Source organism: Rhipicephalus microplus, chromosome X, assembly GCF_043290135.1.
Source record: "Rhipicephalus microplus isolate Deutch F79 chromosome X, USDA_Rmic, whole genome shotgun sequence".
Classification (NCBI taxonomy): Eukaryota; Metazoa; Arthropoda; class Arachnida; order Ixodida; family Ixodidae; genus Rhipicephalus; species Rhipicephalus microplus.
The window spans coordinates 243,080,306-243,107,544 of record NC_134710.1 but is presented as its reverse complement, the minus strand read 5'-3'; the positions used below and the strand labels follow the sequence as shown (position 1 = coordinate 243,107,544).

Below are 27,239 nucleotides of genomic sequence, written 5' to 3'. Positions count from 1 at the left end.
TATCAGCAAAGAGGTTTCTTGTGCATTTGACAGATGGCGCTTTGCCACAAAAGGCGTGACTTTTTAATTTCAATTGACTTCGTCCACACTCGCACTGCTCACAACTGTTTATTAGCATGGTTGCATAAATATGTTTGCCTTCTATTAGGTTATTTTGTGATATAGTGGCTTGATTTAACATTGTTTCGATCGTCAACACCACTGGCTATAACCCTGAAATAAAATGAACGGATGCATTAAAATTTTTTTTTTCATTTTTTCAAAAACCAAAAGGGGGGGGGTTCATTATGGAAGTGGGTTCATTGCACGATTAAATACGGTATTATCTCAGTAGCGCTTCTAATTTTTTTTATATCGCTGCTTTACAGAACTGTTTCATATATACATAGGTTGCCAAACTCACTCACTAGTAGGCTCAATCAAGCTTACCCGTACTCAAATCGAGCCATGAGTCTAGTCTGAGCGAGTCCGAGTGAGTAATAGTTAGGTGAATGTGAGTCCGAGTGAGGAAAATTTCAGTAAGTCATAATATGAGAGAGTCCAGTTAAGGAAAACTTTGATGAGTGTGAGTCGGAGGGAATCCTAAAGACGAGGTTTATTTGATAAGTGAGTGAGCTCCACATTGTTTTGCCAACCTTGCATCCTATGTACTTCAGGATTACTATTGTCCTTATGTTCGCTCACATTTATAATATGTCTGCTCAGACATAGCATTGTATCGTTAGTAATTGCTTAATTAAGCTTGTTTGTCATTGCTCACAAATTCACACCTTGTATTTTTTTAAAATATGCCACTCATGTAATCATAGAAGGTCTTCCTGTCAGTTTCTTGGAAACTTTTGAACCTCCTGCTGTACTATTCTAACCATATAGCGGAACTGAATTATATAATAAGCATGACTTGGGCCGGGGGACATAAATGCAGTAGCGTTTGTATGCCAGCTCAACATCAACTGAACAGATGCATGAGTTATTGGGGGGGGGGTTGATTCCCCTCTCTCATTATTTTTTTTTTAAACGAAGGCTTTGTAAAAAAGATGTCGGTCATCAATCGATGTCATCACTTTCTATAAAAATGTCCTTAGCGGATTTCAGTCACTGATAGCTTGTATTTAAAGATACGACATAAAAAGCGCCAAGTAGAGCACCGATTATGTGAGATATTAGTAGAGCTGCAAGTCTGAGCCTGAGTGAGTCCAAGTGAGTAATGTTTTGGTGAGTCGTAGTTTGGGCGAGTCTGAGGAAATTTTTAGTAAGTGAGTTCGAGCGACTCCTGTTGAGGAATACATCAGTTAATGTAAGTCTGAGTGAGCTCTAAATTTCATACATAGTATGAAACTGCTTAAAAAAGTTACGTCAAGAGTTAAAAGCTTTTGTGTGCTTCTAGTAAAAAATTTTGTCATTGAGTATCAGTGTGCAATATCTTGCACACTGGTTCGTGTATCAAGTGGTAAGTGTACAAAAACTGCGCTTTCCGGTTAAATATGAAAAAATGTGAAACTCTGGTCTCACGAGGATACGATGAATATACCACTCATTTTCATCACTAATAAGTGATAGTGTTCTTGTTTTTAAATATTGGACACTTACCATTATTTTTAAAATATTGGTTTCTGGCTTATGGCTGTTTTTAGATTGACAGTTATGCAATACAGATAACAAGATATTACAAGAATTGTGATTACATCTGTTTGCCTGTAAAACTGTTACTGTTGTTATTGATATTTTTTGTGAATAATAAGGTTCCACCATGTAGCAGAATAATGAGAGGCATTGCCATTTGAATTTGCTGTTTTCACTGGTGTTGATGTAAATTTTCATGGCATGATAAGGCTTTATGTCTCTAAATGTGTCATTCTAAGTTCCATATTCTCACATTTTTTTAGTGTGCCAAGGCTATCTTCTTCTGTTTTAGGTGCTTTGTAGTTCATTCCTTTATTATAATCTTTTTTTAGGGGCAAAGCTCCTAAAGGCGTGGGTCTGTCCATCCCTTGTATGTATGTACGTGACCGCCTATAGTTCTACGTTTGCCAACTGCCCACTATTTCGGCCTTGCAAGCATCTCACTATGCTACATCACCACTTCACTGACCATAAAGCAAATACTGTTGAGAAGTATCCAATATGAAATGCAAGATAGATCGTACTTATATCCAGGTGCGCGTTAAAAAACCATAGATTGTCCCGCTGTGTCCATTCCTTGTTTGTACGTGATCGCCTATAGTGCCACCTTTGCAAACTGCCCTCTACTTAGTCCTTGAAAACATCCCACTATGCCCCATCACCAATCCACCACTTTACCGACAGTGAAGCTGTTATAATGAAGGGGAAACGGAAGTGACGTATAGCTACCACTTACGGATAATAAAATTTTTTGTATAAACGTATAGAGTGTTTGTCACGTCTTTGATGATGTAGTGGGCGATATTCGCGAGTGGTTCACGGTTTAGCGATGAAACCCTCCAGCACTTCGCCCCACTCATCATCATTCTCTCTGTGAATATGCTGTGATTTTTTTCATATGACTTCAGCTCCCTGTATTCTCACTTATGATACAGCCGGGCTACAGTCATGCAAGTGGCACAAACAGTATGCAGCCGCCACCACCTCCCCTCTACGGCACTCAACAGCAGCAGCAGCAGCAGCAAGCAACTCTAGAGCCACCCATGGGAGGAGTGCCAGGTTATGACCCAGAGCTCCATTCAAGAATGTCGGGCCTCAGTGTTAATGCCAGCTTCAACAAGCTTTGGGTGAGACTATGTTTCGTTTGTGTGTTGAAAAAACATGACTGCATTTTCGATATAATCAAAACAGTGCACTTACAACTTGTACAAATCATGTTATATAAAAACTCATTACAAAGAACCAACTTTGGAACAATAAAGTAGTTCTTTATATATCTCAAATTATTTGTAGCAGTAGAGATAAAAACAAGCTTCAATAAATCAGCAATCTGGTTCATGTAAGTATTCTTCATATAAAAGCGCATGCATTGAGCAGGGCGAAGTTTTTCACAGTGTCCATGCATGAGAGGGCTTTTTCTACTACAGTAAAAAAGCTAGTTTATCGCGGTCTCGTTAACTCGGACACCCGATGTGGTTCGGGCAAAAGTGTGTATATTTCAATGGTGTCATATGCTTAATAATTCGGAGGGATTTAGACACGCACCGGTTAATTCGAACGGTTTCAAAGAGGGATATCGGGGCTCCATGCTTTTCGTAACCGATTCCGGTTGCTGAAAGCATGAAGTCCCTACTCCGCCGTCGGTTACAACGGCAGAACCGAAGTTTTGGAAAAACCAAAAACCGAACGAACAGCAGCAGATTATGACCATGATGATAGTGAATGAGGAGGGAAGTGGCCAGGTGGTGCTAGTCACCACCCGGCAGAAGCGCTTGGGCCGCGGGGCATCTAGTGTCTGTGAAATGTGCCCCGACGGGACAGTTTGTGCAGCCGCCACTACCCGAGTTGCCCGCAATGCCTACGCTACTGATTTCTTTGCGTAGTGACTTCAGGCATAGTGTGCGCAGCTCGGGTACATTAAAAGAGTTGGCTGTTGGGGGAGTTGGCACTTTGACATAGAAACCCTCATTAGGTTCTCAGGCTGTGTTTGTGTGCGTTGATGATGGTGTGGCCGTTGCTGGTTTGCTGACTGATGATGACATACTATTGAAAGTGCTTGAAGAGGACCAGAATCACTGTTCCGATGATGACATTCAAGATGAGCCAACACGACATCGCACTGTGCAGGAGGCCGCCGAAGCTCTCACTGTCCTCGTGGAGTTCTGCATCTGTTCTGCATCTGTTCTCGCGACAGCGAGCGTGCACACCACCACCACATGGGGTTCAAGAAGATTATTTTAGCACTAATTCAAATGACGAGACTGACTAAGTTGATGCAGTTTTTCACTGCATCATAATCCATAAAAGTTTGTCTGTGCAGAGTACCTTTTCCTTTTGTTTTGATGGTTCATTTGGTAATCCAGAATTCGAATAACTCCGACATTTTCACCGGTCTCCTGAGATCCAGGTTAACGAGCTTTTACTGTACATGAGTTTCACTTGTCTGGAGTTTTCCCAAGTACCTTCCCAGTCTCTTGACCATTTCTGCAGTATCCACAGTGCTTATTGGCCATTATTATCTTCAACTTTCTTGACCACATTTTTTAGCCAGCTTTTTTGAAAGGGGAGATGCAATTTGAAAAAAGAAAAAAAAAAAATGTTTTGTTAATCTGTAACTTAGGGCCATCAAAGTTTTTCTGCATATAAAGGCCTTTATGCTGATTTCAAATACATAAGGAGTTCTATAGTTAGTTGCACAGTTTTTGTTTTGTGCCACGACAATGGGTAAAGTTTAGTTCGTTCTGGACAAACTTTGTATGCCACTAAGCTTTTATGGTTCTGAGCTATTAATTGCTCATAATGCTGCACAGTAACTGTAGAATGCAAATAATTATCAAGAAGGTGCAAGTGAAACATTTTGATAGAAAAGAAAAATTGTAATGTCAGAATTCTTAGAATCATCAGCCCATCCTCATTGTTTGCTTTTGGTGCATAATAATTGTACTGGCAATATAAAGTTTCAAAAAAAATATTTGTACCGTTCACGTGTTAAAGAATATGTGGGCGAAATTTCATTCTGATTTGGCTATCAGATGTATTAAAAACACGTCTAAGTGGCCCGAAATCGGATCTTGAAAAAGGCGAGTTTTAAAGGTACTAGTCAAAGCTAATTTAAGCAGCAAAAATGTTTTTTAAAATAATTTTTTCCATCATGAGACCTTGGCAATCATTGTTATTTTTAGCATTTGGCTTTAATGAACTCCTCATGCGAAATGCAATCAAGTTTTCAGTTTCTGGAACCTTTTTTCTATCCGATTCCCAAATATCTACCCTGAAAACCGTGCAGAAGTGCTTCAGAAAATTCGTTTCACCCTCCTAGGTAGCGAAACTTTTTACTGGACATAGCGAGAAAAGAGCAATTTTCAAAAAATTATAGCTTTGCGATGGCACGGCCGGGAGCCAGCTTCTTGGGCTCTTCGGAAAGAGCATTTCTCCGTGTTTAAATTTCCAGCCTCAGCTGGCTCCTTCTTTTAAAAACAAACCCACAAAAAGCAAATGTTTGAAGGTCGTTTCGAGGCCCCTGATTAGCTGTGGCCGCCATGTAGCCTCAGCTCGCCACGTCATTAGCCTGATGCTAGCTCCGGGAGATCATCATCTGCTGCTTGTGCGTCGTGAAAATATGGCTCTCGAAAATCGCTACTCCGTGACGTCTTCGTGGCTTGATGTTCACTTAAGATATAATTACGCTTTAGTTAGGAGCTGTAAGCGGATACACGATCAGATTACTACGGTTGGGCATGCGATCCACGAGCGCGGCACTTCATCGCGAGCGGGCGCGCGCTTTACGAGCCAGGCGCGTCATCGGAGTCGTCTTGAAGCAAACTTCGCTGACGGCAAAACTGCGGGCAAGAACAACGCACTAGCGCACTCTTAGCTACGTGCTTTTTCGCAAGCAATGAAGCTGTAAGAGGATTCGCGATCGGATTACTACGAGCGGGCGCGTGGTCTACGAGCGCGGCGGCGCGTCAGTGGAGTCGTTTTTGCACGAGCGCAATTGTGCCAACTATTGCTTCTTCGCAAGCAACGTGACAAAGATGTGCTTCTTCGCAATCAACGAAGCACGTCTCTCGCTAGCACCTTGGAATCTCGGACGGGCATTTTACGCATCACCTGCGGACCCCACAATCAAGCTTGTAAAACTCCCCCCCCCCCCCCCCCCCTCTTCTGCCAAAGATTGCTCAGAACAGCAGCTAGCAGTTTCACGCATTATCACTCGAAAATGCAATACCAAGCGCAGAGCGCGCAGATTTTTGGTCATCCTAGCTACACATTTTGCACATCGTCACCTAACGCCGCCGGCTACATTGTCCACGCGGCCACACACTCCACGGTCATATTGAGTGCTGTCAATAAGCTTTTGTGATGCGATTTAGACATGCTTGAAGCCGTGCTGGGTATCGCCACGAGCGTCTATGAATGTTCGGAGACAATGAAAGCCTCGTAGATTAGCGTTTCCGCGATCGGCATATGATGATGTGTTTCATGGCTAGAGTGGCAAAAGAGCATGTATGAAGCAGGGCACGTATTTTCGTATGCCCGTCTCGCATCATTAAATAAACTGCTAAAGAATTCCTGTGCCATCAATCGCCTGCCCATAACTTTGTTGTTTGGAAAGAAGGCATCGGCTGTCGTGGTGGGAGCCATTCTTTTTGATGCAATAAACCTCTTTATATATAATAAACAGTGATTGTTTGTAATCAAGTACTTACAATAATCTAAGGTACTTTTGGCCACATGCCTGAGAAGTAGAATGTCGTGAAACAAACCTGAGATCACAATTTTTAGGTGTTTGAGGCGTGAAGCGAAGTTGAAACTTTAAACACAGTTTTCTCAATACAGTCAAACCTCAAATATCGAACACGAATATATCGTATTATTGCCTATATCGGAACGGTTTTTTATATCATGCGGGAAATCACATGCGTTGTTGATTTTTTATTTCGAACAGTTTGACATATAATAGATATATCGAACTCAGCCACCCCAAACCGCCCACACTCTATTGATAGGTGGCGAGCTTTCCTGCAACTCTTGAAAGTAGGGGTAGAGCGGCGGGCGTTTACGAATGCTGCACACATCGACGGGGCCGAGAGCGCCACTTTAACATAGTGGCGTACGCGCGCCGCAGCCTTGAGGTAGAGGTTCTTGAATGAGGAAAGTGAAGAGAAAAGCACGGAGCTGTTATTGTCTTTCAATACAAAGGCACCGACATGGCTTCGCGCGGGGGAAGGCGGAATGGGAGGTAAAGATTGAGGAGGAAAGTATAGGAGGGAAAGGACGCAGTCGACTGTCTTGGGCGCGGCCCGCGCTGCCGCTATGAAAGGGAAAGCAGTCAGGCGAGCCGGCATGGGCGCGCCATGTGCGCGCTTTACGCCCGGACTCGCGCCGCAGCCTTGCAGTCGTTGCAGTCGTTGCAGTCTCTATGGTGTCAACGGCACACTGCGCACTTGTTGCAATCTCCTCCCCCGTAGCATCGGCAGGCATCGGTCGTTGTGCTCGCAGTATTCGTGCGTTCGGAGTTAGGCCTGTCGCGCGCTGTGGTGCGCGACAGGCCTAACTCCGAACGGCGGAGCTCGCGACAGAGCTCACAGATGTGGAGATTGTCGCCGAAGCTACTGCTGAGCAGCCAAATGAAGACTCTGCCGAGGTGGATCCCGCAAGCGCTGATGGTGCCCCGCTCCCGACATCAGCTAAGGTCGTAGCTGCCTTGGCTCTTGTGCGCCGCCACTGCGGCGCGATTAAAGGCACCGGCCTATCACTTATGGATCGCCTGGACTATATTGAGGACGCAGTCGTCAAACACGCCATGGCCAACAAAAAGCAGGCTACTCTTTTTCAATATTTTAAACCAACACAATAAATACTATGTTTGAATGTTCAAGTGAGTATTTACTGCACCAGGCTTGAACGGTTCGTTGGTTGTTTTCAGCAAGCTGTTGATGCATTTTTTCGTGATTTTTTTATATCGAATTCTGGATATATCGGACTATTTCGCGAACGCCGCGCCGTTTGATGTATCGAGGTTTGACTGTACTGTTTTTTTTTTGCATTATGCTCAGGCACTCCACAAGATTCAATGAAGAAACGATTTGTCTTTCATTAAGTATTTGTGGTATCACCTCGAAATTTTTATGGAAGCACTGTCAGGCCATTCTTAGTGTCTCTGCGAATTTTTATCAATATTCAACCAGAAACAAGAAAGTTCGCTGAAAAAAGCCTGTCGAAATTTTCGAGAGGCTTTTTTTCACAAGTGTGTTTCGGAACTTGGGCATTGCTTGTGAAAAGTGTAGCACTGGAATGACTGGATGGATTTTGATGCAGTTTTTTTTCCAGAATCCCCAAAATTTCTTGAGGGTCTGACAATCTTTAAATTCTTGTTTATGGCCCAGTTTTTTTTCTAAACGATGACTTGTACATGACTCTGTTTCTGACGATGTGTGTAGGCAGCCATGATGATCTGTATGAAAAAAAAAAGTGAGGTAGTGAAAACATTCTGAGACTGTCATACCCAATAGTCTTCTTTGAGTAAAGATCAACACCATTTGCAGCTTCCTGGCATGGCTTGTTACAGCGCTAGGCTGTCCACGAGCAGACCATATAAGTCGAGCCACGTAGCATGATGTAACTTGAGAGCTACTCAAGGTATCATGATGAAACTGCATATTTCCCTATTCAAGACACTTTTGATTATGCATGCCAAATTTTATAGCTCTAGGTCAACAAAGAGGAAAGTTTTTTCAACTTCACCTCTCCTCTTAAAAGTGATTTTAATTACAATTTTCAGTTTATTTTTGTTGTAAAAGTAGAGAAACTGAACTTGTGGAACCAAATAAAAACAAAAAATGTGTAATTTTAGAAAAAAACTTGTTTTTTGACTAGCATCTCCCCTTAATGTCACAACGTATATTACAAAAAGAAATGTTACGAATTTACTGTGAGTATTCATTTTCATGTTAATGCCACCTTTCAAGTGTGGAGCCTCACACGAACCAGATATTTTTTACTGCCAATACCCTTGTGGCTCTTACATTGTCAGTTTTGTTCTAAAGATGTCACTGAAGGGCATACTGGTCGTAGACATTTTTTTGTTTATTTCTTCAGTGATCTTGATCAAACTGCACAGGACTATGCAGTTTTTTCTGCTGATTTCAAATATTTAATTAGTTTTCCAGTAACTTATCTTCTTCCTGAGAAAACTCAAGTTCAACCCCTATTGTTTAAGGCCACCATAAAAAATGCACTTAATTAAAAGTGATATTTAAGATATGTCAACATAGACAAATGATTATAAATTGATAGTATGCAAGAGTTTTTGCTTTTTGGCCGTTCTTGAGTATTTTACAGCAAAATGAACTATCCATTTTCAAAAGCATTTGGGATTGTGTTACAATTTCGATGAGTAATTAATTAAAAAGCTTGTGCTCTTAATCTTGTGCTTGTGCTCTAAATTCTGCTCTCATACTTGCATTCTACACACATGCAGGTTTTCATTGCAAAAAGAATTATTGTTGTACCTGCCCCCCTAGCTGCAAGGGTATCAAGGCCTCAATATTGAACAGTCGTGAATTTACTTTTAAAAAATGGAAAAAACTGAAAACACACAGCTTCTTCAAAAAGCAACAATTATGGTGTGCTTTCTTTGCAATCCTCATAAAGGTGCTCATAAATTCGTAGCAGAGGTTCTAACACAGGTGCCGGCAAATTATAAAGAAGCCTAGAAGTCTGTTCCCTATTTTTTCCAGGTTCTGCATGTTAACAGTACTATTGCAGAGATAGAAAAATACTTGCAAAAACCAAATGTGTCCATTCTAAAAAATGAATTTTTTCATTACTTTTTGGCCCAAAAGACCAGTTTGCCCCCTTAAAGGTGTGAAAAATTAACAGTTCATATAACCGGTAATTCGCTATATCAGTGTTTGTTATAATAAAGTTCAGTGTTAATTGCACTCATCGAAGCTTGTTGTCTTGTCCTTTTAATTTTGTACTGTTCAGTGTTCGCTCTTTCATCGTCCAAATTGGAGTATCATTTATAGATGTATATTTATTTCTGCCATTGTCTAGTAGCGTTGTCAGTGTACATTACAATGCTCTTTAATCCTTGTTGTGTCGACTGTGAGAGTGGGTCAAGGAGACATTGATCGTGATGTAACATACATGGGTTTTGAGAAATGTGGCATGTAACAAACTTCATTTTTGTATATTAGGTCTGTATATTTTTCTTACAAGTTAAAAAAGTACCTTATTTTACTTTACTTCTGTAACCTTTATTGAACAAAGTCTGCGTACATTTGGTGCATTTACCTGATATTATTGTGTCAAGCAAAAGAAAACATTTTGTATTTTTAAAATGATACATGTGCCCTTTTATCTGAAAATATTGAGAACAAACAGTCTAGTTTTCTTAGGTTATAGATCAGCAGCAGGCAAGTTGCTGTGTTGTGTTGTATTAAATCTTTTAACGAAGTAGAACACCTGTAAAGAACTTTAAGAAACTGCAGCCAACTTTGTTATTCTCAAAGGCCATTACAGTGAAAACTTAGTAATTAACTATAATAATTGTATAACAATGCATACATGTCCTTCATTTGCCATCATAAATCTTTGACGTAGTTTTTCAAGCAACTGTGCATATGAATAAACAATGAACACAATAGGGAACACGCAATCATAGCCTCTAGCTTCTATGTAGTACAGTGCAGTCCACTTATAACGATACCACATATAACGATGTATCGGTTATAACGATGGGTCGACTTAACAGTCTCATTTTATGCATTGGGGCTATGGGAAAAAAAACCATATATAACGATATGTTATCCACCGCATATCGGATACAACGATGAAAAGTTTGCCGTGGACGGCATGTTTCATTCAGAATAATCGTAACATTTAGATTGATAAGTTCCTCTGAAACGAACTATGCCGAGACAAGACGAAAAGTTAGCGTAGGCGAGTACGTATCTGCCGCCACTGCAGCACACCGCCGGCAGCGCGTCCCGGCCGTTCAAAAAGCCGAGGAGAGCATCGCGAGTTGGCGCGACGCGCTACAGATGGCGCCAGCTGTGTCACGTTTTGCGCCTCGCCGCGCGTCGACCGCGGAGAGCTGAGAGAATTTAAAAAAAAAAATGCGAAAAGCAAAGCGCCGCGCTCCGCGGCTCCCCGCCTTCTACAACGGCAAGCCGTAGCTTGCCGAACGAAAGCGGGAAAGAGAGAGAAAATAAAAAAAGCGAAAAGCAAAGCGGCGCGGCGGCATCGGGGCGGGGCCTCGTTGGCATTCCGGCTGTGTACCTCTGGCTGTGCTTTCTTCCTCCCACTGCTCCCACCCCGCCGTCGGTCAGTCTCTCTTCCTCAGCGAACCCGTGATGCGTTCTTCGGAGTAAGAAATAAAGTCTTGTTTTTGACATCCTACTATCTACAATATTTATTAATTGGTGAAAATAGCGAAATGAAGCCTGGAGCTACAAAAGGTACGTCCGGCGACGATTTTTTGGCGGCAGTCCAGATATAACGATCACCGGTTATAACGATCATATTTTTAGGTTTTCTCGATATCGTTATAAGTGGACTGCACTGTACTTATATGAATCTTATTTTATTTTTACTATGTTATGAATTGTCCCAGTAACAGGCAGGGCAAGACGAAAAGGATAGGCCCTTACACTCTTGCACCTGCTATGCTGTGCAAAACAATATTGCTGCTTGAATTTAATTGTTAAATAATGAGCTTGAATTAATTTAAGTGGTCAACAATTTATGAAAAGCGACATCCACTCTCTAAAGGCTAGCAGTGCGAGAGATGCAGTTCATTTATGCCTCTGACAGGAAATGCCTAATGTGACGAAATGCTGGTGATGAAATGCTGGTTGCTGGTAGTTGCACATGTTTCTAGGGGCCCAGCAGACAGCTTATAGCTTTGTACATGCTGTACTCTCATAGCAGCGTGTGTTGAAGCCATAGAGGAGCATTGTATACAGCTGTGCTCTCACAGGAGAGTGTGTGTGGAATCCACAGGTGGCATAAAGGCACCTTGCTTGCTGCATTGGCCACATTTACTAAACTAGTGAGCTTCTAAGCTTTCCTTGTATAATATTCTAATTTGTTGCTATCACATTCATTGCTTCGTTTGCCTTCGTGGGAGAACTGTGACCTTTTGAAAATACTTTTTCTTTTTTACGATTAAGATGTAGGGCTTGCCTATCTACGACTATGATTTCATTCAGCAGAAAGTATTTACTTTTTTATTAAGAAATGAAAGTAGTGTTGCCTAATCAGCCTAAGTGCTCATGGGCTAGCACAATTATATAGCATATTCCTGATATTGCTGAAAAAAAAGCCTAAGCAGGTTCAATGTTCTGCTGTAAATAAAAACTAAAGCGTGGCCAAAAATTGAGTGCAGCTTACATTTGAATTTATTTTCCCTGTTTTTTCCTTTTTTTGTGTGTGTGCAGGGGTATGAAGCATGCAATTTGCTTCAAACACGGAACATTCTTCCCAAGACTCCAGAGGACCCACCCAAGCCATCACTGCCTGGGGATAATGCAAATTGCTCGCCTGAGTAAGTGCTAGCTGTTTATTGTGGAATGTGTGAAGACCTGTGCATGGAGGGAGGGGAAGTGGAGGAATGGCATTTAGATACATCTGCTGGTTTTTCCCAGCCACACTCTCATTCGTTCTTTCAATCATTTATTAATTCATTCATTCCTTCATTCAGTTAGTCGCATGCGGAAGCATTTCGGATCACTTAAAAGTTCTTTGTGATAGCTTCATCACTGGATGTGGATGAGTTAATACTTGTTCTCGCTTAAAGGGGGGACACTACATTTAAAAAAGCATTTTTAAATATTTTGATGAAATTTGGTGAGTTTATGTATGTTTGTGGGGTGATTTGATATATGCGATTATTTTTCTTGTATAAGGTGTAGTTTCTAAAATACAGAATATTTTATGTGCCTTTTGGGGAGCAAGACTTTTTGAAACTAAGAGAGCTACGAAATAAGTTGACATATCACAGTAATGTGGAACTGTGTGCAGTGTAACAAAAATGGTTGTTCTAAATCAATTTGAACAAAAGTTATGGTACGTTGAACATTTGCAAGTGAGTCAATTTCAATTTGGGATGTCACTCATGAATGTTCAATATTGAATTGAATTGAACATTTATTTCAGACATGTATAAATAAAAACAGGGCCGTGGAGAGGGGAAAAAAAGTTACTCAGTTGCGGCTTCACGAAGCTCACTTCCCCCATACATATCGATAGAGCGGTATACATGGTGCAGAAATGGCACAGACATGAAAAACTCAACTCGTAGAGGTAACAAGCAAGTAAAACATGGTGCACAATAAAATAGGCACTAATACAACTACACTATCTTTCCAGGTACATTCAAAGAAAGTTGTAGTCACAAAAAGAATATATTATAACTTTTCTTCTAATGGGTTGAGAACATCTATTCTTATTACTCCACACAGATCTGAATCCAAATTATTGCAATATGTTGATTTATTCTGTTTAGAAAAAAAAGCTTGCTCTCAAAAGGCAGATAAAAAAAATTTGCAGATTCCATGTAGTGTGGGAATTGACGTTATGCGAAGCATGTGGTGGGAGGGTGATCGTGTTGCAATTTTTTATTGAGCGACACATAATGAAATTATGCTAAATATGTGTATAAATATTGCATGACCAGACATATGTTGAAGAGTTCTAGATGTTTATATAACCAGTTGTTTGCACTTGTGCAAAAATACCAACAGGGACATGAGTATTAGCAACACTAGAGGTGGTAAGTTGATATGAAGCACTGGTTTGGGACGCTAAACCGCACATATCAATCAGTGAAGCACTGGTGCTCTTGAGGATGGATTCTTACACCCTGGACCACGGTGCAAGATTAAGTTAGGTGCTGACACTCGCTTCTCCGCGTAAGGAGAGGGTGCGGGCTGATTGTGTTAGTCAATGATCTTGAGCTATAAGTACCGTAATTACTCGAATCTAACGCGCACCTTTTTTCCGGTTAAGTGAGTTCATAAATCGCATGCGCGTTAGAATCGAGTACGAAAAAAAATGAATACAGTCATTCTATTGCCATCGGCATTTCTAAAATGGCCGCCCCCTACGTGCGTCGGCATGGCGCGTCGGTCATTTCTGCCTATGTGTTTTCCATGAGCGGCACTTCGTACGTGTGCTGAGGAGTTCGTCATCTTGTAAGTGTATTAGCATCGACGGCATGGAAGGGCCGACTTTAAAAACTTGACGAGTGCACCACGATGGCGCTTTTAAAAGTCATCGCGTGTGCCGAAACGGACGAAAATTGGGCCGCATCGCGGTCGTTCAGAGTTCCCGAAACGTGCGTGCAGGACTGGCGGAAACAAAAGCAGAAGATTGTCGACAGCAAACATTCACGCAAAAGCTTCAGTAGGCCACAGCAGGGTCGGTTTCCGCACATTGAAGAGCTGCTGAGTGAGTATGTGATTGAGCATTGAGTGGCACAGCGGCCCGTGACGACAGAACTGCTCCAAGTGCAGGCTATGCAGTTAACCTTAGAAAAAGGGCTAATTCGGAGCCAGTTTAAAGCGAGCAGGTGCTGGCTAACTAACTTTATGAAGAGGAAATGCTTTTCCCTTTGAAGGCGAACGGGCATATGCCAAAAGTTGCCGGAGGAGTACGAAGAAAAGCTTCAGTTTTCAGAGGTTCGTCCTAAACTTGCGGCACAACAACGCCTCCCTGCTTGGGCAAATTGGGAATGCCGATCAGACACCTCTTTGCTTCGACATGCCTGGCACCAAAACCGTTGAGAAGAAGGGGGCGAAGCAAGTTCGGCTGCTGACATCGGGCCACGGTAAAACTAGAGTGACGGCAATGCTCTGTTATACGTCAGATGGGTACAAGCTTTCCCTGTACCTCATATTTAAATGGAAGACGCTCCCGAAAGGAGTCGTTTTTTCGAGTGGTGTGATCGTGCGGGCCAGCGAGAAAAATGAGTGCGCGTTGCAAGCGATGTCTTACATTCTTTTTTTTTTTTCGTCGTGGAAATCGGGTGCGCGTTACAAGCGGTAGAATCGAGTAAATAAGGTAGTTTCCATCGCACAAGTTGAGTTGGTGCTACTGTGTGGCATGCCAGGTATTTGCGTGGTGCTCATTCGGAAAGTTGTGTGCAAAAGAACATCTTCCTGAAAGCTTTGTGTGCATGGGTTTTAGATTTTGAAACACTTTGCCCTTTGCCTGCCAGTGCATTTGCTGCCTTGTCGCTGGTTTTGCCTCGAAATGGGCATGTGGGGTCGGGGTATCGGAAGCTTCTACAGAGCGTGTGTCGCTTTTCAAGGCTCTGCTTGAACCAGAGCGCTTGGATAAGTGACGACGAGCAATTCCGAGAGCTGACAGAGCCTTGCAGCATACTGACCATGCGTGCGCAAAGCATTTCCCGGAAGAAGCGATCTGCGCCACATATCATGCAGAATACAAGGGAAACTACCTGTTATATGCACCAAAGAAACCGGCACTGATTTGGGATTCTGTGCCTACCATTTTACGGGGGCTGCCCAAAATACCTGACCGTGCAACGAAAAACCAGGAAAGCTTTGTGAAAACAACTGGCTCTACTGCTGACTTCTCGGAAGCAACAGAGGATAAAAGCTCCAACTGCATCTGAAGTACCTGATAGGGCCGTTGAACGTACGCCAAATTAATCGTACATAGAGACAGCGACTCCTCAGCATGGCGAGGGATGAATGAACAGGCATGCATGCAAAAGGCAGCGCTTCGACTTCAGCCGTGACGGGCCTCCTCCACGTGAAGACGAGGATGCTCCTCAACACAACACTGATAGTGTGGGCCTATGCACTACCATCAGTGCCTCATCACGCCAGAAAAGTAATTTCTTGGTTTAAATTCGATTCCATTTTTTGAGCTGCCTCATCTATGCCTATTTGGACCAAGAAAATTTTATAGTTGAACAGAAATCGTTGTGCATACTATTTCTGTGATGCAGCCCTGCCACGGTGGTCTAGTGGCTAAGGTACTCGGCTGCTGACCCGCAGGTCGCGGGTTCAAATCCCGGCTGTGGCGGCTGCATTTCCGATGGAGGCGGAAATGTCGTAGGCCCGTGTTCTCAGATTTGGGTGCACGTTAAAGAACCCCAGGTGGTCAAAATTTCCGGAGCCCTCCACTACGGCGTCTCTCATAATCATATGGTGGTTTTGGGACGTTAAACCCCAAAAATCAATTATTTCTGTGATGCAGCCGTGTTTTTTACGTTCACTGTATTCATGTGATTATAATTAGTTTGCCGTGCTTGATGTCATCAGGTCAGCTTTGATCGTTCTTGGATGTCTTGAGCACTTCATCGTCATCGTCTTGTGACATTGCAGGAGCACTTCCGAACATGGTACTTATGACACAACACCATTTATTAAGGCAAAGGCCTTACACAGCTTTAGGTGCCTCATCAAGCGCGAACTATGATTGTCGGCATTCCACTTCTGCGGCGTAAGGGACAAGCTGCACAAAATATACTGCTTTAGTTGGTGCGCTCACTTTCAGTCTGATAAGCGCTTCATCAAGTTGACGTCCGCACGGGTTAATAAAATAGCGCAAAGTATGGCTGATGGCACTGGCCCGACAATCCCGACGTGGATGTGGTACGGATTAACCCAGGATCGATCTTTGGGACCCAACGTTCTTCTCACTGTATTATACTGCTTACACTGCTAGAGGCCGAAATGGAGTCATCTGCATGACGCTAACAGCAAGACTGGCAAGGGTGGCGTGTCGATTTAACTTCTTATTAATAGAACACATGTAAGTGCCATGATACATTAGTTGAAAGTTTCCCGACGAAGTTTTTCGTTCATTTTGCTAAGCAAACAGAATGCCCCAGCGATATCTGCATGCACACACACAGGTAGGCACTCATGTATCACATACACGCACACACAGAATATTGCTTTCCTAATACAGCTAAACCTGCTTATAACGAACCTCTATATAATGAAATCCTTGATGTAATGAAGTTTTTTTTATTTATTACGGCTTCTCCGTAGAAGCACATGTATTTGTGACCTCTATGTAACAAAGTACCAGAGGGAGACAACTTTGATATTATGAATTTTTCCTACAGACAACTTAGGAATTTTTCCCCAGCTTTTGGTGGGAGCATGCACTTTTCGCCGGTGCCCCGCTTGGTGCACACGGCGCAGCACGCAAGAGCGAGTGCTCTTTATTGCGCACAGGTGAGCAGGAGGTGGGCTGGCGGGTTTGCGCCCCCAGGAGCCTGTGTTGCCGCCACATACGCGCATGTGTCCCTTCTCCTCATAGAGTTTCCTAATATACACTAGAGGGAACTCTGGCGCTAGTGTCTGTGGGAGCTGCAATGCACGGCGCTTCAGCAAGCATGGGAATGATGGGTAGTACACACATTTGTCTGATCTTTGTACTTCTGGCCTGCTTTTGGCTCCGTGTGTGCTCGTGTGACTTGGAGCTGTTTTCTCACGAATCAAAAATCAGCAAATGTCTAGCGATTGCGATTCACCACCTTATTCTTTTAGACTTACCTTTCCAAATCAGGTCACGAAGTTCAAAAGGGTTGAATCTTTCTTTCAAAACAAAGCTGAAACACAGCAATAAACGAAACCGCAAGTACGATTCGTCGCCTGCAAGTATGAAGACTAGGCAAATGTGTGTACTACCCATCATTCCGATGGTCGCTGAATGATTGCAGCTACAGAGTCCCCTCTAGTTAATTTTAGGAAACTCTATGCTTCTCCCTTTAAACCAAAAAAAAAAAAAAGAAAAGAGAAATACTATTTTTGCACTGGCAGAGCCAGGCTTTTAGTTGGCGTCACCATGGCCTCTGAGATGGCGGGTGCACGGTGGGTTTCTTTTCCGCCGTCCCAATCGCACAGAGGGAAAGTGTTTCCAGAGGTGGGCGGGGTCCGCTCCATTCTTTGCACCATGGCACTCCTTCGTATAGTAGAAAAGGCTGCTGTGCTGTTGACGAACCGTGTATGTGGCGAGATAAAAACATTTTTGCGCTTTTGTATAACTTTGCACTCATTTGGGAATGTCGGGCCAAGGTGCACGAAAGGCAAAGTCAATGCTTGGGTGTACATATTCTTAAATGAACTTTTTTGCTGTAGATTCGCACTGCCCATATTAGAGCACTTATAATTGCAATGCCTCTGCAAGAGATTTGGATAGGCTAGAAACTTGCTCTACTTAGAAGTTTGTAGGCTGTATAGTATGGAGGGCATTGGTGAAGAAGAAAAAAAAAAAAACTGACAGCCTGATCAACAAGCCAAGTGAGAAGAGTGCTGCGTTCTACGCTCACTGGTTACACTCGATTAAAAAGGTTGCCTTTTCTTTCCTTTCATGGAACTAGTGCTGTTTTTCATGGTAACGCTGCTTCAAGAATCCTTTCGTCGAGCCGCAGAAGCAGGATACAGGATGGAGGGTGCAAGCAGTCGTCATGCGTCTAGACTATGTCTAGACTGAATGTTGCTCGTTCAGCGATGACCACCGAAAGGTTACAGGCACGTTTTGGTCACTTGTGGCCACCCATTGGCACTGCGAATCTTATGGTGTTGAGTGGATACGTTGGGCAGTGTAAAAATGAACATTTAAATATTTTGCTCGTTCAAGATGTACGCTACACGCGCACAGAGTTTGATGTACGTTCTATAAAACACGTGTTGCATAGCAGTGACAAATTGCACTTTTTCTTTCTTACTAGCCCTACCTTGGCGAATACAGTGGAACCCCATTCAAACGTTTTTCAGCCGACCGGGCAGGCAAAACGTAACACCCGAGAAAACGCGAGAGTGAGGAAAGCTCCAAAAATGAATGAGAGCACAGGTGCTTTGACGACAAACAGTTTACTTCGGCAAGGTGAGCTTAAGAATTAGAATATTCGAAGATTGTTGACTGCCACTTCTTTCACTCGCTGGTAAACAGCACGTGTTTCTCAATAATCTAGAAGGCTGCATTGCTTTCAGTGTCGCTTTGGTGTGCGACATACCTGTGATGGTAGTTCAGGGACGTGACGGCTTCTCCAAAGTTGAGATCGGCCGATTCCACTGTTAACTCTTCAGAATCATGTGGCTTGTGCTCGTCGTCGTCATAAATGTCTCTGTCTTCAGTTGCGATCGAGTTTGCCACCATCTCTGCGATTGTCTGGCACTTCGACGTCATGACGACAGCATCCACAGCGACGTAGTCGTACATTGTACCCGTGGCACCCAGCGTATTCATTGCCTCATTGAGCTCTTGCTCACAAGAGGCTGCTTCCGATTGTTAGCTTCGATGGCAGGCTCCCTTTTGCTGTCCATGCGAAACCCACACCTTGCGAAGCAGTGCCCTGCATTAGACGCGCTCTCTGCACTCCAGGCTGATGCAACGTAATGCATGGTGTCGAGTACTAAAATCATCGAGTACCGAAATCGTCGTAGATTTTGTTGACAAGCTAAACAGTAACAGGCTTCCTGCACACTACAGCAACTCAAGACGAGTCACAGCATGTGGTGGTGGGACTGTCACGCACTTCCGTCATTCTGTTGTGAAACTTCCATTGTAAGCACAATGATGATGGTGATAGCACTTTTCGCCAGTGACCATCTAGGGGCGGCCTCTCCAACTCGCCTGCAGTTTCTCGCAGCCTGTTCCGTAGCCAAGCCAGGCCAAGACTGTCTAACGGCAAATCAAAATGGCGGGTTCGGCAGACTAGGTTGCAACGCATTATTCACAAACCTTATCATAGTTGGGACCGAACAGCAGGGTTCGCAATACGTGTGATTCTATGAGAGCTATGCCGGGACCGATGAAAGACAACGTAACAGCCGAGGCAACGCAGCAGTGAGTAATGTAACAGAGGGGTTCCACTTATTTTTCGTTAGAAAGACGCCATTACGATACATGTGCAACCCTTTGATTTGGATACAGTTGAGAGTACAGTAAAAGAACATGACACTGATATTGCCATTGTGCTACCAAAACAATCAAAATTCAGATGACGAAAAAGGAGATGGTGACAACTGAGGCACTTCACAGTGAAAGATGTGGGGAGTGATTTAGGTCGGCTAATCGAAGCCTTCTACAACATTCCGGCAAAATAAATTCTCACCCTTATTTCAATGACATGCACTCGGTTATTTAAAGAGTAACTGCACTTCGGTTGACCACCCCATAAATATCTGTACACGATATAATAGTAAAATTTTGACTCAGGATAGAAGAGCAATGCGATTCAACAACGATATAATTAGCCTTATTTGCCCCCGTGCAAGTCTCCAGAAAAGAAGAATGCTAGAATGCCTCTATAAATCTCAAATCGAGACAAATTGATACCTCCTAACAATTACTTGTCAAGGAAATGCAGCAGTTGCCATGCTTTTCTTTCCAAATCGGGCCAAGATAAGTGCAGTATCAGAAAAAAATATTTTCCTGCACTTCAGCTAGAAAATCTTGGTGGTGATTCTTGCTCGTAGACGGAAAAAAACAAACAAAACATGTGCATGCTGGAATCCTGTGCACTCTGCTGTATGCCATGCCCTCCGTCGCAGCCGAAACCCTCACTCCATGCGCCCTCTCGTGGAAGCTGTGCGCGCGAGGCGGTATTCCTTAGTTTTGCTGGGGAGCGCAGCGATTGGGACCGCCGGAGAGAAACATGCCCCACGCCCGCCATCTCGGAGGCTATGGCGTCACATATGTGGAACCGTACTGCATATAGAGGGCGCTTTACCGAATCGTTTTTGGCGGTATTCATGACGTTTGCTCATAAATTTCGACGCCATCCGTGTGTGCATGGTTTCACTGTGCGCGCATGTTGCGGCCCCCGGCGGTGTTGAGCTTTGCTTTTTTGCTTTTAATTTTTAAAATGTGGACAACCATGTCATCACCACCGAGGGGATGTCAGATTAGGCGCTGATTGAAGCTCTGCGAGACCACGGTGACGACGCATCTTCGGATTTCATTGATATGTGGGGTTTAACGACGCATCTTCGGAGGTCGACTCGTCACGCGCTTCCATCTTGCGCCGCGCTTAGAGTTCGCAGGCTTCGTAGTTTTCATGATTAGCGGATTATTTTTGAGAATAACATGACAGCGTGTTGAGTGCAATGCAATGAATGCGATAGCTAAAATTTGTAATGTTATACGAAGTAAAGCTGGCAGCCAACTCTTTTAGATTCGATATAGTGGAACTTTTACAAAATGCTGGTGTGAGCAAAAATGGCCGCTCCAGGGAGAATTGCTCTTTTCACACAGTCCCTTCACGTTGAAAGCACACTGATACTTGCCGAGATAGCAAGCGTGCCAGCGATTGTGACTGCCCTTAAAATTAAAGTTCATTGTAGCTGAGCGGTCCCCACAGCCCCCCGCGCTTTTTCATGCTCGTTCAAAGACTGGTGGTTTCCTTTCGATTGAGCATTGAATGGCAGTTCGAACACTCGGGGGATGTTATCTTATGCATCTTCCCGACAATAGAAATGGGTCGACTCATTTGATCTCTGCTTCAGCACCGCGTTTACCCGCTTGTGAAAGTGTGAAAGTTATGATGCGCCGAGGCATGTTGTCACTTTGGACTTTTTATGGAACATGACGGCAATGACAAAAACCCGCCGAGAGTTTCCATATAACTGCTATCGCAATAGTAACGAGTTTTCTTACCGCAAAATAAGAGTTTTGAGTTAGCTCTGTATTCAGTCTCCCTTTTGTTTAATTCGTGCATTTATTTTCTGAATTTTTGTTTCAAACCTGAGTATAATAAAATGCTCTTTATAACGAATCCTCTTTATAACCAGGTTTAACTAGCTATACTCAGCAACAACTTTTTGTGGCAGCACAGTGAAGGCTACGAAGCCCAAGGAGGCCCTTTTTCATTACGCTTCTGCATGTAGTCCACGAACGCTAACTTTTGTATACTGGGTAGCATAATGAAAAACATTATGTTCAAGATTGTTCGCATTATTGTTAGGAAGCTCAAGATTGTTCGCATTATTGTTAGGAAGCTTCACGGATGCAGGTTTTTTGTTCTTTGCTGTTCCTAGTTTTCTGGTTTTCTGGGGCCATTTCACATTTTCCCTGCCCTGGTAAACAACGATGGCATCATTCGGTCACAGCAAGTTCACATTGAAGCTTGTGAGCGAGCATGAGTACGCGCTCGATTGGTGATCTCTCTTCATCAAGCAGGGGGAAACGAAGACAGCGGTGTGTCGTGAAATACTTTGTTTTCAACGCATGCGATTGCCGAGAATTTGTAGGCTAGTAATATCACAGCGAAAGTGGGACTCTAATCGCTATAGCTTTCATAGTGGCACCGGCTACCTGCCAGTCTTCAGCGACACCAGCTGCTTGGAAGAAAAAGTGGGATTGGAGACTGTACATAAAACCAATGACCCTTTTCCTAAGTTGCGTTGTATACGTGGTCGGTGTTCCATCTGCATAATATTGCTCATACGATAACGTTGAAGGTCTTGTATTGTAACACCGCTCCTGTCGGCCTCTACAGAGGTAGTCGTTCCTTTCACTTTGCCTGGGTAAAAGATGCGTTCATGTATATGACCCTCTTGACTGTGCAAAAACAGCGTTCCTTGCCGAGTAAATATTACGTTTTACTCACTTGGATTTACGAACGTCAGACGCCTGCTCATGACTGATCGGTGCCAACATTTCTGCTTCCCATAGTTGCCTTCGCGTCACCTAAAAAATAACGTGACTGTCTCTAGAAAGCTCTTGCGTCTTTAAAAAAAAAAAAAAGAAAAACAATGATGCCGAGCAAGTATGCACTGATATTTAGGAAATGGTTTCTTGGCTTTGCATTGTTCCAATATCCCAGTACCTGCTCAGCCGTACATTGTTTTTTTCTGCAATAAATCTCAATGCTGCAAACAAGCTTTGTGTTCTTTCCCTTAAAAATAAACATTTTATTTATTTCCTTCCAAATAAATGTAAAATTTATTGCATGGTGGTCATGCAAAAAGTACATGTTGGATGCGCTTGCGAACCGAAACTTAAATTGCATGAAAACGGACTATTTTGACTTTGCATAGTAACACATGTGCAGAAGCTCCATCCATATAGCTTTGGCTGTGCTGCCACAGAAAGTTGTCACAGAGCATAGTGTGCCTTTGCCCTCGGGCTGGTATCCTTATTGCAAACACGTCAAATTTTTTTTCTCATGTACAATGCTGCTTTTTTGTTCCCAAATAAAGATGCCGACGCCAACACCAGAATTTCAGTGTAAGATGCTTTTTCATCAAATTGCGACCGCTCTCCAGGCCAACTCTTGCTGCTGTCGGAGCATTTATATGACAAAAACACTGTTAGCAATAAGCTGCATATAAAACTAAGAAATCAATTTCATTGGAGCAGAATCACAGTTCATTAATTTATTGTCGTCCGTGTACATGTGTATATCGAGTCTAACAAACAAGCAACGCTTCGCAGCAATCAGTGTTGCCATCGCTGAGCGTTAGACATCCGCTAAAAAGCAATGAGAAATCCGCCAGATCCCGCTAGAATCTAAAACATAGCCGCTAAATTTCCCACTAGGGCCTATTTTATTCAAAAACGCTGCAATTTCGTATGATAAATACCTTTATCATTCCTAAAAGCCCCCCAAAACTACAAGAGCTGAAATAACATATAAAATAGTCTTTCAAGGAGTCTAACTAGAACACTTGAGGCTTCAGTGCTGCGGTGGTCGTCATTGGTGAACCTCATCACAGATGAGGCTAAACGTTATTCATGTTCACACCGATGAAAAAAAAACAACTCGCAGGTCAACGAAAAACACATCGAGGTCTTTGTCGCCGCTGTTGTCGTCTGACACCCTCTCCACAGGACCGCTGGTACTTGTTGAGGGGCTAGACAGGCGACTTGATTGCGCATACGTTGCAGATGTCCCGATTGCACAAACAACTGCCGAAGGGAAGTTCGTAATCAAAACAACTTTTCTGGTGTCGCTTCAACCCCGCTCTTACGACAAGGATGGCATTTGTTGTTTCCGGCTTCAGCTTGTTCCCCAGCTTGGACTTTACTATGTTAAGCTGAGTAAATGTCCTCTCTACTTCGGCATTTGAATGCGGCAACACGAGCATCGACGTGGCAAATCCGGTCATCTAACGAACGGGTCTTCGCTGCAGGCGTCCTTATAGGAGTGAACTTCACACCAGAGGGCGCGCAGAGTCCACAGATTGGTGCATCGCAGCTCGTCCGTTATTTATTTCTTAGAAAGCGATCGCCGCTTTGAAACCTCACTGATTTGTTTGTCTGAGATAGGTGGAGCAAGTGAACAGAAGCCTCTGAAGTTAAACAATTTCTGCATTTTTAGAGAACACGGAAATGGTTTCTTGCAGGGCGATTTTGAATCGGTCCACTGCGTGAGGAGGTATCCACCAGAAACCCGCTATGTACAAAAATGGCCCGTCAGAAAATCCGCTAGCCGCTAGACTGATTTTTTCCCCGTCAATATAAAATAAAATCCGCCAGACTTAGCGGGCAATCCGCTAAATTGGCATCACTGGCAGCAATAACCTTCTACATGCAGATCGTCGCTCTCCAGTGAGCGCCTTGACCCACTCTCCGTGAGTGCCATCTGTCGCATCGAGTGGAAAGAGCCCAGGTGGTGAACACAATGTGGACGCATCGCCAGGCGCAGTGTTATCGCCTAATTTATTCTTACGCCGTGCCCCGGACACTGCTACTTAAATCAACTTCAGCGCATGGTGCCAAACTACAGTTCACTTTAACGCGACATGACGGCTCTACCAAATGAGTACATATGTAAGCTTTATAAAGTCAGATAGCCAGCACTGCAACTACATTTTATGTTTCACGCCCTGTCACGGTGTTCTAGTGGCTAAGGTACTCAGCTGCGGCGGCGGCATTCTCAATGGAGGTGAAAATGCTGTAGGCCTATGTAGTCGAATTCGAGTGCACGTTAAGGAATCCCGGGTGGTTGAAAGTTCCGGAGCCCTTCACTACAGCGTCTCTCATAATCATATGGAGGTTTTGGGACGTTAAACCCCATATATCAATCTATCAATCACTCTTTCCGGTGATACTACAAATACTACACCACTGAAGCGTCAAGTGACTCTACAGCTTTTTAAGCTACTCAATCAACCGATGCTCTACTTTCGCGCGACTACTGATGTATCAAGCAATTCCAACACTATCCGCAGTGCCCAGCAACTCAAAAAAATAATAGTTCAATTCCAGCATTATTTTAATAAGTCTTGTTAAAACAAGACACCATTTCCCAGAGAGTAATACAGAAAGCGCAAAAAGATGGTCTGTGAATTCCAGTGAAGCAGATGAGGTACCATAATTACTTGAATCTAATGCACACCTTTTTTCCGGTTAAGCGAGTTCATAAATCGCATGCACGTTACAATCGAGAGGAAAAAAAAAAAAAAGGATACGGTCATTCTATTGCCATCGGCATTCCAAAATGGCCGCCCTCTACTTGCGTCGGCATGGCGCACTGGCCATTTCTGCCTATGTGTTTCCCATGTGCGGCACTTCGTACGTGTGCTGAGGAGTTCGTCATCTTTGCGTGCATTAGCATCGACGGCATGGAAGGGCCGACTCCAAAAAACTCGACGAGTGCACTACGATGCCGCTTTTAAAAGAAAAGTCATCGCGTGTGCCGAAACAGACGGAAATCGGGTCGCATCGCGGTCGTTCGGAGTTCCCGAAACCTGCGTGCGGGACTGGTGGAAACAAAAGCAGAAGATTGTCGACAGCAAAGATTCACGCAAAAGCTTCAGTGGACCACAGCAGGGTCGGTTTCCGCAAATTGAAGAGCTGCTCGCCGAATATGTGCTTGAGCAGCGAGCACCACAGCGGCCTGTGACGACAAAACTGCTCTAAGTGCGGGCTATGCAGTTATCTTTAGAAAAAGGGCTAACGCGGAGCCAGTTCAAAGCGAGCAGGTGCTGGCTAACTAACTTTATGAAGAGGAAATGCTTTTCCTTCTGAAAGCGAACGGGAATGCGCCAAAACTTGCTGGAGGAGTACGAAGAAAAGCTCCACAGTTTTCAGAGGTTCGTCCTAAACTTGCGGCACAACAACGACTACCTGCTTGGGCAAATCGGGAATGCCGATCAGACGCCTCTTTACTTCGACATTCCTGGCACCACAACCGTCAAGAAGAAGGGGGCGAAGCAAGTTCGCATGCTGACTTAGAAGTGTAGCAGCTTGGGCTCGAACCCCCCTCAACCACCTCGTGTCTTTCGTGTTCTTCTTGTCTCTGTGTCGTCGTTTTGTTTTCGCGCTATAGCTATCGCATGCTGACATCGGGCCACGGTAAAACAAGAGTGACGGCAATGCTTCGTTGCATGTCAGATAGGCACAAGCTTCCCCTGTACCTCATATTTAAATGGAAGATGCTCCCGAAAGGAGTCGTTTTCCCGAGTAGTATGATCGTGCGGGCCTCGATGTCTTACTTTTTTTTTTCGTCGTGAAAACCGAGTGCGCGTTACAATCGAGGGGGGCGATAGAATCGAGTAAATACGGTATCATTTACATGGTTGTATCAGTATAGCCAACGAAAATGTGTGATCGCGATGTTCACAGTGTCATGTCGTGTAAAATAGGCTGTAGGTATCGACAAAATGTTTTCATATTTATTTCTTACGATTATGAATAAACCAAAAAGTCGCGATGGTTGGACGAATCAGACTTTAGACTGACAATGTTGTCGCTCCTGCTCAGCGTGAGCAGCCATGCAAAATGTTATCTGAAAAGAACACATCGTGATAACAAAACGGAATCGTAGTAAGACTTAGCAAAATGTACACAATAAGTGAATCATATGATGGTTTTGAGACGTTGAACCCTACATATCAATCTATCAACTGTCCTTCAGAAACATTAAGGTCTATTTGAAAAGCAGTTCCAAAACCTTGCGTGGCTCTGTGGTAGAATGCTTTATTGCCATGCAGTATGCTTGGGTTTGTTTCTGCCTAGGGCCTTGACATTTCTTCTTTGCATTTGTCAGATCGATGATGCCAATGTCAGGTTTTTCTTGATGCACATACCCGCCTGCAGGTATGTGCCACTGTCTGGCGGGAAGTGTTTGACGACGTTTGCGATGTGATGGTCACATTAGTTATGTGTTCACCAGTGCGTAATATTTGTCAAACCATCTTACCCTTCCATACTAATTTTGGTTCCCGCCATGTTAAGGTGGTGATCACGAGAGCACCCAGACGTAAGAGGCTGACAGACGCATGCACGCATGCTAAAAGTACTTGCAGTACACAAATAAATACTTCACATTTACCCCAGAAAGTCCGCTTATAAAGAAATGGTCACAGAAAAAGTTAAATCTCTTTTATTTGCTCTTGAGATACAACAGAACATAATTATAACATGTTGCAGGGATAGAGATGTTTCATATAAAAAATAGAACTTGTATTATAGGTGGCACAGTGGGCTTTTCTGAAAAAATATTAGGAGAACGCCAGTGTCATGCTTCAACACCTATAATAATTAAAAACACAAGTTCTTTCCTTGCTGAGGCAAAGTGTGATGCCAGATTTTAAACAAATAGTAGAGCCGAGGTGAGTCTCACAATCGCATTTTCTTCTTGTCCTGACGAAGGCGCTAGAAGCCAAGCA

The 27,239-nt window shown here is 43.5% G+C and overlaps 1 protein-coding gene across 5 annotated transcripts in view; it reads left to right on the top strand.

Annotated features, from left to right (window-relative positions):
* Window positions 1-27,239, top strand: part of Sec24AB (Protein transport protein Sec24AB) — a 168,037-nt gene that overhangs the window by 39,919 nt on the left and 100,879 nt on the right. For all 5 annotated transcript variants that reach the window (XM_075878875.1, XM_075878873.1, XM_075878874.1 and 2 more), the window contains 2 exons: window positions 2,559-2,750; window positions 12,072-12,178. In XM_075878875.1, the coding sequence (XP_075734990.1) occupies window positions 2,559-2,750; window positions 12,072-12,178 (299 nt within the window). The remainder of the gene's footprint in view (window positions 1-2,558; window positions 2,751-12,071; window positions 12,179-27,239) is intronic.